Genomic DNA, 13,276 nt, shown 5'->3' with positions numbered 1-13,276 from the left:
CTAAAATAAAGTCATTTAAACTGAAAGCTTAGGGTTACTCTTTGTATAGAGAAAAGCATAACACCAGATTTCACAAGGGTTAGGGATAATGAAGGAAATTGACTTCCTATTGATGCACCATGCACAGGATACACTATTATTTTTATTATTTGTATTACTATAGTGCCTAGGAGCATAGGCGCCAACTTCCTGTGTTCCTGGAGGGGGCCTGACCCCAGCTCTGCCCCAGGCCCGACCCACACTCCTCCCCTTCCCCCAAGTCCCCACCCCAACCCTGCCACTTCCCATCCCTGCTCCACCCCAGGCCCCACCCCCACTCCACCCCTTTCTCTGAGCCCCCATCTCTGGAGCACCCTGGAGATGGTGATATAGGAGATATAATGGACTAGCACACCATTGTGTGAGGCACTGTACATACAAAGAACAAAAGATGGTCCCTGCCCCAATACTAGAGTGAGAAATACCCTAATGCAAAGGCTCTTTATTTTTTCTTACATGGCTGAATGTTTGGTTAGTAGGCAACAAAATAATCAATGATGCAGTTAGCTATGTTCTTAAACTCTCACAAGGATATTGTCTTATATATACTATAAGTAGGTAAACTAATTTATTATGTAATGTAGTTCAACCTGAAATTTGAACGATGTCATTAATTACAGTAGTTCACCTGTTCTCCTGAGTTTATTTCATAGGAAATATTACAAAACATAAAACAATACATTAAACGTTGTTTTAAATCGATGGTATATCAGGCTGGTATAATGGGCCAGATTCTGATCTCCTTTACACTGGTGGAAATCCTGAGTAACTCAGTTGACATCAGTGACTATGTCTGTACTGAACACCAGTATTAGCGGCATGTAGGCTATGTGTAGCTACACACTGCAGTGAAAACAAGCTGCATCCACACTAAGATGTGTAACTACACGTCCGTGAAAGGCTCTGGTGGGGGAGGCAGCATGGAAAAGCTTCAGCAGCTCCCTGTTGCTGTACCTTTCCTGCCTGCCAGAGCCTTTCTCCTCTGCCAAAGTCTTTCCCTGGGTGAGAAAAGCCCCTGGCAGGGGGAAGTACAGGAAAAAGCTCCAGAAGTAGGGACCTGGAAGAACATTTCCCTGATGTCTTCCCATTGTCAGAGTCTTTTGCTGCATCAGGGAAAGGCTCCAGCAATGGGGGAGGCAGTAGGACACTCTATTGCTAAAAACAGCAGTATAGGCCAGGGAGGCACTGCTCAGGCGTGTAAAGAAGCATGTAGGATATATGCCTACATATATACATACCTACAAGCTTCAGGCATATCTTTGCTCTACTCACCTAAGCAGTGCCTCTCCATCTACACTGCCATTTATACCTGCACTAGTGGGGTTAGCTGTGTATGTACGCTACACGATGCCATAAGAAGTGTGCAGTGTACCACCTAATGTGGTTACTTCAAATTTACACTGGTATGAGTGAGGTCAGCATCAGATTCAGGAAGTGACAGTCTCAGGCACTGCTCTAGAAAAGATATGCACATATGCTTACCTTGATTCACAGTGAGCAGCTTCATTGCTTTCAATAAAAAGATTGAACTGTTTTAGCTGAACCTTACAAAAAAATCCAGACTGAGGCAGATACCTGTTATGAAAATTTTCAGTCTCAACAGTTAATGTTTGTCCAAGTTATAAGAGGTTGAGAACAGAGTCACATAATAGAAAGTGTTTGGTATGCTTAATGAGAGGTGTAGCTACCAGCACCATCTACAATTATGAAATGAGCAGGAAAGAGGGAGCGATCTGATTGGCTAATGAAGTCCTAACCTGTATAATTATGGGTCAATAACTGAAAGATGTCAGAAATACTTAGACATATCACAACAGAGAAGCACTACACCAATTTTCTTTGCTACAAACAATTTAATAAATAAGGTAACTGTTCCCAGCCAAAATGGCAATAAATAATTCACATTTTCCTATGGAACCTATAAAGTACTTTCTTGTTTGTCAGTAAATGTAGTACTCAGGACTGGCACACCATGGTCATTTGTCAGCACAAGATTCCCCACCAGTCCTCTGCCAGTGTTGACTTGGAGAGATCACCAATGGAGGCAAGAGGGTAGTTCAGGCTCCATAGCAATTCAATCATTGCATCTCTCTGAGTCTTTCAACAAGGGTACATATTGAGATGGTGATTTGCATGGTATCAACACAAGTCCATTGAAGTCAATTACATTCATTTCTCGTAGTCCACCGAACATCCATAAGCTGATAATAGTTTTGGGACACTACTGATCTGGGCTGTATTGGTTTAAAAAGAGATGTGCTTCCCCTGCCCACAGTGCCACTCTTAAAGTGTCTATTTCTTCATGGAATTCATGCTGAAGATTTCAGAAAATGATTTAATACATCATTTTTTGAATGTATTTTCTTAATCAAGGCATATTTCCCAATAATATTATATTATTTTTCATAATAAAGGGAGATTATTGGTACAGCCTTGTCGGAAAACAAGGAGATGGTCCAGAAAACTATGTATCTATCTGTATGTGTATCTTAGGGTTTTTGATAGTGCTCATCACTGTGCTAGCTAGATGCTTCTCAGGTAAGTTAGGTCTCTAGGGCAAGATCTGGACTTGATGAGTCTTTTGCTCTTTTCCTCTGATTGGGATAAAGATATCTTTTTTTATTCTCTTCCCAATTCCCCATTAATTTTACTACTCTGTAAAAGAAGAGGGTCTCATAACATGCCCTGAAAGTGGTCGGACTTTTATAGAAAAAAAATTAAGACCTTGGAGTTAGGATTTTTAAATTTTAAATACAGTACTGTATATCAACAGTTGATGAAGAAAACCTAACCCTGTCAAAGATGTAGGAAACCAGCCTACTCTTGTCACGAATATTGGGGATATCACTGCATTGTTGGAAAATCTTGACTAATCCTAAAGAAGCTAATAGCACATTCAAAAGTATCCATGCAGATCCATAGAAATCGAAGATATTTCTTAGATTTATGTGAACTAAAGAAATTTGATACATTTGAACAGTTTTAAGAATATCAGCAGAGTCACCTGATAGTCAAAATCAATATAATGGAATAAAACAGTTTGCATAAATGTCCATCAATAGTCTTGTCATAAGTAAATCAGCAACATCTTACTGTCTTATGAAATTTTATAAGACTTACAAATATTTTCTGACTGGAAATATTGTGATAATTCTCAGAATCTCCAATCAAAAATTATAGTTCTACAGTATTTTAATTTTACAAGATTCTTCTGCATCTAATGCTGGAATGTTTGGTGGGGAATTTGGGGGGCGAAGTGTATAATAAAGCATTTCTGAGTGACTCTCTGAAAGATACCAAATGACTCAGCTTTATTTATGGTTGTCCTAAATAAATAAATAGCTGAGATTTTCAAAGCTGCTTAAGGAATTTGGGTGCTCAGTTCCCAAATGGGAATTTGATGTCCAGAAACCTTAGGCACCTTTGAAAATCTCAACCTATATAATTAATTCAAATAAATCTAGTCTTTTGGCTTGGTTCTTCTCCCCTGGAAGTAAATGACAAAATTTCCTCTGATGTCCAGGGTGGTTGGATTGGTCCTATACATCAAAATTACTGAATAGTTTCTCCACGGTTCAAGACTACAAAATATTAGCAATATTTTAGGCTTTAGCACTCTATTCCTTATCTTAAGGAAGAGGTCCCAATCTGATGGGATTTATGAAAAAAACTACACAATGGATTAAATTTATCCCTAATGCAAACAAGTGTGTCTCCTATTGACTTTGGATTCTCATTGACTTCAAAGGGAGGTGCATTTGTTTTCATCAGGCCTCAATTTGCCCAAAGTGAAAGCATTTTTGATGAAAAAAATGGATTTAGACCTTCCCACCATGCCTTCTTCCTAGATGCACAGAAAACTTGTGGCAAAGTATACAGTATCTCAAAAGACTGCAAATATGTGGTCTTGGTACTGTTATCTCAAACATCCATCACTCTGATATTATGGTATTTGCTTTAAAGGCATTGTTCATCCTTCATGCTCTGCAAAGACATCAGACAGAAATGTCCATTGTCTCTCCCTTTCAACAGTTTACTCATAGTTTGAACGATTGTAGCTTCTAACTGGGATTTCACACTCAAACATCGGACACCAACCCTTTAAAATATTTTAGGGCTGTAAAATGTAATTATAAATCTAAAGAAAATGCAAACATTTTACCATATTTAGCAAACTATAGTCAGCCTTTGGCTTATACAGTGCAATTCATGATAGTTGTGTTGTGTATATTCCCACCATCAATGCAAGACAATACTGTTTAAATGTTTTGCATACTAAGTTCCTAACCTAATCAGGTGTCTAATAGTAAGAAAAACATTTCCCTATCATCATTACATCTGAGGCTGCTTTATTGTCATATCTCATAAGTGAAGCAGTCAGGCCTAGTCAATGCTTGGATGGGAAACCTCCAATGAAAAATTAAATGCTACAGAAAGTGGTGTTGGTGATTCAGTTTCTGGCATTCTTCCTATGACTGACCATGCTGTTACAATAAGAGATGTACTGCTGGTGTGAGATGTAAAACCAAAACTGTCCGCATATGGAGTCAGTAAGATCTCAGAATCCTTTTCACAAATGTAAGGATGTTAATCCCTGTGCTCTAGCCTAATACTGTCTGAGTAGTTACATTCTGTCTACTTGAAATTCCATGTGTAGTTTTAATTAGATAATGTATCCAATTCAGTCAGATCTCAAGTGTTGTTTACATCCTCAGTTCTGACAGCCAAGAGTTGACCTATCTGATCCCATCACCCACACATTTATTCTCAAAGTTACGGTCCTAATCAGACCGCCTTTTATTCACAGTATAGTTCTTGACAATTAAGGTCAGCTTTCTAGTAGCTGTAACATCTCTCCTAAACTATTTTGTAGGGCTGGTCAAAAATTTTCCATCAACATTTTTTTTTAAATGAAAAATTGGGTTTTTGACTAAACAATTTTTTTGTGAAGTATCTGCTTTTCACAGAAAATGTTGATTTTTTGTTGAGAAACTGAACACTCAAACGCCAAAAACTTTTGTGTTAAATTAAACATGAAAAACTAGATAATATCTCCCATGATGCACTATGGCCAGGAGACTCACAGGAGGAGAGGAGACCATGGGGCATCATGGAGTTGTAGTCCACTCCAGAAACTCAGTTAATAGAGGAGAGTGGGGGCCTGAGGAACCTGAACTTCAATTCCCATGAGCTACTGTGGGAGCTTTTCCAAATTGAAATGTTCAGTTTTTAATTTCTTGCTGGAAAGTTACAATTTTCTCCAGAAAAATAACCCATTTTCTACCTCGCTCTATTTTTGGGTAGTGTTGTGGTTTTTCTATAAAAGGCAGAATACTCCTTCCTAGAGATGTCTGCATTTCACAGGTGGATGAAGTGATCTTTATATGTTAGTACATAAATCCATTTATAAAGTTTGTAGAATGGTTTGGGTGGTCTTTGGATGAAAATCACTACATACATTTTCAGAGGGGTAGCCGTGTTAGTCTGAATCTGTAAAAAGTAACAGAGTGTCCTGTGGCACCTTTATTCTGTTAGTCTTAAAGGTGCCACAGCACCCTCTGTTACTTTTTACATACATTTTATTCACTGTCATTTCATGTCTGTTTTAAGGGTATAGATGCTATAGTGCACACAGACTAGAATACCCTTTGTCCATGCTAGGAGTTTTGCCAAACCACAGCCATCAGTGGCCAGAAACCAAAGTAGCTGCATCTGTGCAACTCCTTTGTGCATACCTGCTATTTGCTCCTGTGCAGTTTACCCCTGCTTGAAACCAAGTGGTTCAAATCACAGCTTATACCAGCTTTGCCAGTCTACAATAAGGATTTCCAGCAGGGCAACTGCTCCAGTATGTGGCTGCTGGAAGAAAGGCAAATTATCAGTGTATACAAGTCCCTAAATTATTTATGGAAAGCCACTGCACACTTTTCAACAGTTTAGAAAGGATTTAAGGACACTACTGCAAAATTAAAGCAGGCAGAGCTTTATAAAATGCCCCTGAATCCATGCTCATGGGCATTTTTCTTTCTTTTCCTCATAAAAGGAGATATAGAGTTTAAATTGGAGCTTCAGTAAGATGTTATGCCAGAGAACCAGAACTTGGGGCCTGACTCACTGAAATCAATGGGAATTAAGGGGATGGAGAGAGCTCAATATATCTCAGGGTCAGCCACTTCGTGAACAGTCTCCTGGACTTTTTCCACAAGTACAGAATCTCCCCTCCTTGTTCTAGAATTGTATCTGGCCTGCCTTGCTTCTGTAAACTGTGTTAATCATTAAGATTACATTTAATTTGCAACAGAGACATTGTTGACATCCTGAAAGCAGCACTCTAATCCTGCCTGTACAGATTCCATTTCTAGCTCTGTCACTAGAACATGAGTTTGGTCAAGTTGCTTTGTTTCTCTGTGTCTCAGTTTCTTCATTTACAAAATGGGGATAATAACACTTACCTACTTTACAAGGTGAAACTTAATCCAATAATGTTTATAAAGCTCTTTGAAGTCTTTGAGTAAAAGGTGCCGCATAATTATTGAAACAGAGTCAGTTAGATTTTATGTTGGAAATGATTTTTTTAATTACAAATGTACACACTAAATTACTGACAACATCACAGAAAATTTAAAAAAAAAAAGTTATATTTTCCTTACGATTTCATGATTACAAAACTTCACAAAATTTGTTAAAACTAAAAAAACCTTCATGAGTACATAAATAGAATTTTAAGTATAAATAACAGTAACAAAATAAACAGATGTATGTATTCAATAAATTAATTATAAATATTGCATTGGTAGTGAAGTGCTAGGTCAAGAAAATACTAACATTTCCAGTACAGTTTTCTGTGTAGAAATACTTATTATAAATGAAACTTTGGAAATGGGTAATTTTCATGGACCCCTTGTCTCACATTCCTTTTGTTGTTATTCTCTTGCGGGAATGCTAACATAGGAGATCAGGACTGAAAGCATCATATATACATTACGGGCCATAAACTACCGAGAATCACTCCACCACATCTCAAAGGCAGTATTTGCCCAGTTCTGCAAAATTGAAGTCAATGGGTGCAGGATCAGGCCTATATGGTCTCGAAAGAACTGCTGATGCTTTAAAGGAAAAATATAAAAACATATTGGGAAGCAATTTGACCTATACAACATTTATTTTCTGTCTTTTCTTTTAATTGCTATGGATATTTACATAGAACAGGACTGTTATGACCTGAAAGGTAATCTGTTTCTACTGCTTGTTCCCTACCTGATGAACATAATTATGGATTCTGTACAATCCTCAATCAATACATAGAATTCCCACTAACATTAATGAGAATTCTACCTCAGACCAAGTATAATACAGGTCCCAAAGAATTCATCAGCAAACATAGGTGAGCCCACAAAGAATCAATGATCTGGTTTTCCAGCATGAGCCCTTAACAATAATCAAAGAAGGGAAGAAAATGCATAATATACAAGCAGAATTGTTTCTCAATGCAATGTTTAAAATGGAAAGTTGTCCCAGAACATCAGCAGCAGTTTTTTAAGAGATAGATTGAACCCTAGTTCACAGGGTAATGTTTGTTAGGTTTTGTAATCATGTTTTATTACAAATGTTTGTCTTTGAAAGGCTATGAAGTGAAGAGGTCATTAACCTCCCTGTGAATGAAAAGCTTTTGCTGCATTTGCTCGCATCAGCAGGAATCTGAGGTGAGCATAAGTAATAATAAAGGGGTGGTGAAAAATGTTAGTGATCTTATCACCCCAGCCATCACCAGACGGAAGGAATTTCCGCACGTTGTGTATTTTTGTCAGAGGTGAACCAGTTAAGCAGTTGTTTAGATTATTTTTTTCTAAATGTGATTGGAAAAAATGAATAGCTGGTTCTTAGAATGTAGCCTTAGAATGGTGCTACTATTTTACAAGTTTAGTACATTGCAAGAACAATGCTAGCACCATACCTTAAATGTTTACATATTCTACATATTACTACTGGAAAAGCTAAATAATATCCTGGTTCTGGTAATGTTTCTTTAAAACCATATTTAAAGTCAGGAGTATTAGTTATTTCTGAAAGCTGGGGCTCTTCACTGGAGATATTTTAGAGGTGATTCCAAAGGGGTCCATGCTGTCAGTTTCAAGAGGTGAAGAGAATAGATCTGATTCAAAAGTATGACTATAATCACCATATTCCACAAAATCCATTGACTCTACAGGCACGGTGTTGATCATAGGTAAGAAGTGAGACAATGGAAGAAAGTCTTTCCCTTTGAATTGTTGTCTTTGTTTGGCACTACTTAAAGACACAGAGACTCCATATTTCTTTGATTTATATACATTGTAGCCGTCTGGGCGTATCTCCTCTTCAAAGGAGCAATCTTCTGTAGAATACCTGAGCTGAACAGTAAGGAGTGAAGACAATTACAGATATATTTATGACACTTATCAGATATGATATAAAGCTTGTATGTGTTTGACCCTACTCTCCTTGATGTGAGAGAGATTCAAGCCCTCCGTACTATACACAGAATTCATAACAATCTATGGGGACATTAAAAGTCAACATAGGCCTGATCCTCACTCCTTTGAAGTCACTGGGAGTCTTTCCTTTATCCTCAATGATCTTTATTCCATCTATTACCACACAGCTGCTACAGACTGCCCTATTTTGATTTTAGGGGAAAACTTTGATAATCTCTGGTAGATACCTCAGTTTTATAAATTATGATGAATGCTGACATTTTAATTATAACCACGATAGCTAAGGGCCCAATCCAGCAGTCCTAATGCATACAAAACTCAATTTGAATCCCACGGGAGATTTGCCTGTGTGTATTTTTATAATAGATTGTGTTAAAATAAAGAAAATTAATGAATAAAAACAACAATAAAATGGGCAAACTGCAAGTTTTTTCTCGTCATTTTATTAAAATGTCTAAAAATGTATTAGTACAGTATCTCTTTCTCATTAGGTATTAAACTTATCAAACAGTTCTACTGTGACACCCATAAAGATTCTATATAGGATAATATATTTTATAACCTGCCTAGCAATTTGTAGAATTCATCTTAGACATAGTTTATAATGTAGATATGGTATGTTGAGATTTTGTGTTATCTCAGACTTTTCCAGATCCTTTAAGTAATCACTATTTTCCTTACAACTCTGGTGTTATTTCTGGCTCAGTCATTTGAGGTGACTGAACTCTGGGCCAATACAGGAGAATTGCTGGTTATGTCTAGGTCTTTGATGATAAAAAAAAAGCAGTGTTCCTGAATGAACTCTCTACCTGTCACAATATAACCCAGAGCACATTTGACTTCTTTTTTTCAGTTGTAAAAAAAAATCAAGCTTTGTTAAATACCATCAAAAATGTAGAATAGACTGTTGTGTGTGCTATGGTTACCTTTTAAAAGTACTTTTAATGTTGAAGGAATAAAGCAAAAATTTTTTATTTTTCTCACAGATTAAGACTTGCAATATTTATCTCCATATATTCTATCTCAGAGAACTGGAAGGGACCTTAAAAGGTCATTGAGTCCAGTCCCCTGCCTTCACAGCAGGTCCAAGTACTGTCCCTGACAGATTTTGCCCCAGATCCCTAAATGATCCCCTCAAGGATTGAGCTCTCAACCCTGGATTTAGCAGGCCAATGCTCAAACCACTGAGCTATCCCTTCCCCCAATCAAACTGGACATCATACATTTTGAATGAATGTATATCAGGACCAGATTGTGAACACCTTACTTCCACAAGTGGCCAAATTATTCACACAAGTAGTCTCACTGAAGTTAATTGAACTACTCATTGAATAAGGTACTAGTCAATGTCTGAGTAAAGGTATCATCTTGTAACTCACAGTAGGTCCTGCTTCTGTACCTCCCAGTCCATCCCAGCACACCACCTCCCAACTCATGCTGAGTAGTACATTTCCCCATTCATTTCAATGGAATTACCTTCAGAGTAAGGTACTAACCAAAATGAGTAAGGGGAAGAGTACAAATTTCCCACTGGGCCCTGCACAGGCTACTAGGATGGTGGGTCTAGGTGCAGAGGAATCAGAAGACATTATGCATCAATTGCTTCCCTGCGTCACTCTGGAGCAGGTGGGTTAGGAGTGGCCAGCACATTTTAGCCAATGTGGAAGTCCATAATTTGCTGGACTTCCTCTTCCATCCCTCAATACATACTCACACACACGGCATCTGGAGCAGAGTGGAAATAGGGAAAGGATATTGCATCTCGGAAGACAAATTTTCTCTGTGGGCCAAATTCTGCTCACCTTACTTGTGTGAGTATTATTACTGAAGTTAATGGGACTTCTCATTAGAGTAAGACATACAGGATTTGGCCCGGTGCATATACAGTTTGCATGGCTGTATTCTAATATCTGTCAAACATGTACCTATTCAGAATACTAATTAATATAATGAAGTATTGCTATAGTTCAATAAACAGTCATTCAATAAACAGTAAAATAAGGGCTGTTCATTTTTTTCTCAAAGATTATTACAATAATGCACAGTGCAACTACAAAGAGCCTGCTTCTGCTCCCAGGGAAATCAATGAGAAATCTCCCACTGACTTCAGTGGAAGGAGGATCCTATCTATAGTTATCAGTCACTGAGTATTTCAGTTTGGACATGCAATAAAAACTTCAAATTGACACTTTCAATACATGGTGGTTGGAGCCCAAAACCAGATCACCTCCCTCACCTTTTCAGTTTATTGAAGGTCTGACTTTAGACAATAAAAGCAAGGAAATTCAGGCTTGAAAGGCAAATTCTGCCCTAGATACTCAAGTAAAAATTGATCCTTTTCTCGTTAAAGCTCATGGATGTTTTGCCATTGGGCCCACTTCTTCTCCTGTTGAAATCAGTGGGAGTTTTGCTAAGGAAAGTAGGTTCAAGCCTTACATTTGCATTCTGGGGAAAATGCACCTTCCACCTATGCGACTCAGGTAGCTACAATGGAGTTACATGGCAATGAATTTGGACCTTTCTCATTAACTCATGCCTTTGAGTAGGTATTGCAGGGGTCTCACAAGAGCAGGACTGTATTTCTGACGTATCTAGCTGATATGCTGAAATACCTAGGCAAAAAGGCATGAGTTAACAACACCATGTCAGAGAATCGCTATAGTCCTCAGGCTCCCATAACCCTACAGGTGCACTGTTGATCACAAGTAAGAAGTGAGACAGTGGGAGAGAGTCCTTTCCTTTGAATTCTTGTTTCTGTTTGGCATGACTTAAAGAGATAGCAACCCCATATTTCTTTGATCTATACATATGGTAGCCATCTGGGCGTATCCCCTCTTCGAAGGAGCAATCTTCTGCAGAATACCTAAGCTGAACAGTAAGAAGATAATTACAAATATGCCTGTATCATTTACATTCCAATGTAATGAACATGTTTTCATTTGATTGCACATAAATAGCCACATATCAAATAGGCATTATTGGGTCCTCTGTTCTATTTTAACTAAAAGTGGATAGAAAATGTTAAGAGGGAAAATGCAATAAAGAACGAAAATGGTCGATTGTCCTCCTTATTTTTATTTGTATTAGAAATTTTGGAAAGTTGCTTTCTCATTTGACGCTAAAAAATTTCTACTAATAAACACTACAGTTTCATTAGACACTAATAGGGACAAAAAGTAATTAGAGAGTAATGACAAAAAGTAAACAGCTCATAGTTCTGTCTACATTTTATCAACTCTCTATAGTAAAAGAACTCAACTATTTAATCTTACACATCATTTAGTTTAGGAGGCTCTGAGACCTATTAAAATGAAAAATAGGGTGCGTTTACTGCAAGTTATCTATTTATGTCGCCCAGTGTTATTTGTGTTATTGCCCAGTGTCACATCCATAAACTGCCTCGTTATACATTCTGATTTCCTTGCTCCTTCGCGGAAGTCAGACCCTTAATGAGCTGCTTGGTGGTGGAGCAAAGATGTGATCGGCTTAAGTTGTTTTATCTGGACGCTTCCAGATAAAATCATAACAAGCCCTGCGAACGCGTGCAACCATTCCCCCATTTGCTATGGACTTTCCCATGCCGATTCAGTGTCCCCCCCTCCAGCTCAGTCTCCCTCTCCTGTAACTTACGAGTCCATGCAGCTTCCCGTCTTCTTCCATGCAGAGGTACCGGGAACTGTGGACGCCCTTGATCGCCACCGTGCGAACTGCCACCGCCCTGATTTCCAGCAGACCTATGCAGCAAAACCAAAACAGCGTTCAGATGAGGGTGGAGAGGATCGCCGTCTCCAAGCCACACACACCCTCACCCCACCGCCTCTCAGGGCTAAATTTCACAGGTAATCGGAGGTAAAACTCGTCCTGCTCCCTTCACAAAAGAGCCCTTACGGTTAGGTACCCAAGCGCACGCTTTCCTGTTTCCAGGGCTATGGGAGATTGCAGCCTCATAAGCTTACTAAGGGAATCCAGGGCGTGGGGCTGCATTCCTTTAGCCGAGATCCTGTTAATAAGTAAGACGGCAGCTTTCCCTTATACTTACTGTGGGGACTCTGAATGCTGGTGCCATCCACTTTGCCATCACTGTTGATCCTCAGAAAGTAACTGAACAGACCATGTTTGCTGGCTGTGTATAGGTGCCTTAATCTAATAGGTTCCCCCCAGCCATAGTTCACATGTGGCCCTGCATCAGAGAAAGGCAGAGATCTGACGACCATTGCAAAACAGAGTCCAAGCAGAGCCAGGGACGTGCAAGGTTTGCACAGGCTCCTCCACATCTTTTCCAGGTTATTTCAATTGCAAGAGGACTCCACGCAGACACCCCACACGCATACAGAGGCGCAAGTGCCACTAAAGAAAAGGCAGTGGCTTGGTGCTTTTTGAGCTAAATGCTTCGGGGATGTAGTAAATGCAAAGCCAATCCCCCTGCCTTTTTATAGGTCTCTGTTATCAGCCCAATCGATACGGCTAATTCCAATTCCAATATAGAGACTATTTCATAGAAGGAGTTAGTCAGAACAGTCACAACTCCCCCGCCCCCCAAGTATTGATTGGATGACATCATTTCACAGGGGACACCCTAGGGTGTTGTTTCCCTCCCCCCACCTTCCCTAAAAGCTTTATCCAGGGATCTTTCTCTTACTTGGAATCTAGTATTTCTTATGCCTAGCAAGAAGGCAGAAATGTGCATTCGGGTGTAAATACTGTATGAGGCTTACATATCGGTGCAAACCTATGCAACGTGGGATCGGCGCTGACAATGCAAT

The 13,276-nt window shown here is 38.9% G+C and overlaps 1 protein-coding gene across 1 annotated transcript; it reads right to left on the bottom strand.

The window, feature by feature from the left end:
- Positions 1-6,632: 6,632 nt before the first annotated feature.
- Positions 6,633-12,870, bottom strand: FGF19 (fibroblast growth factor 19). Its single transcript, XM_034770542.1, has 3 exons — positions 12,553-12,870; positions 12,144-12,247; positions 6,633-8,429 (listed from the first exon to the last, which is right to left on the bottom strand). The coding sequence occupies exons 1-3, from the start codon at positions 12,785-12,787 to the stop codon at positions 8,097-8,099; spliced, it is 672 nt and encodes a 223-aa protein (XP_034626433.1). The 5' UTR covers positions 12,788-12,870; the 3' UTR covers positions 6,633-8,096.
- Positions 12,871-13,276: the final 406 nt, after the last annotated feature.

Source organism: Trachemys scripta, chromosome 4 (genome assembly GCF_013100865.1).
Source record: "Trachemys scripta elegans isolate TJP31775 chromosome 4, CAS_Tse_1.0, whole genome shotgun sequence".
Lineage (NCBI taxonomy): Eukaryota > Metazoa > Chordata > Testudines > Emydidae > Trachemys > Trachemys scripta.
The sequence above is the reverse complement of the archived record's forward strand: the minus strand, read 5'-3'. Positions and strand labels throughout refer to the sequence as shown.

What these genes read in the sequence shown, in the direction of transcription:
- FGF19 (XM_034770542.1), bottom strand. Translation starts at nt 12,787, where the DNA reads ATGTGGAGGAGCCTGTGCAAACCTTGCACGTCCCTGGCTCTGCTTGGA. An exon ending in CAGCATTCAGAGTCCCCACA is followed by an intron (nt 12,248 to 12,552) that starts GTAAGTATAAGG and finishes TTTGCTGCATAG; the next exon opens with GTCTGCTGGAAATCAGGGCG. An exon ending in ACGGGAAGCTGCATGGACTC is followed by an intron (nt 8,430 to 12,143) that starts GTAAGTTACAGG and finishes CTTACTGTTCAG; the next exon opens with CTCAGGTATTCTACAGAAGA.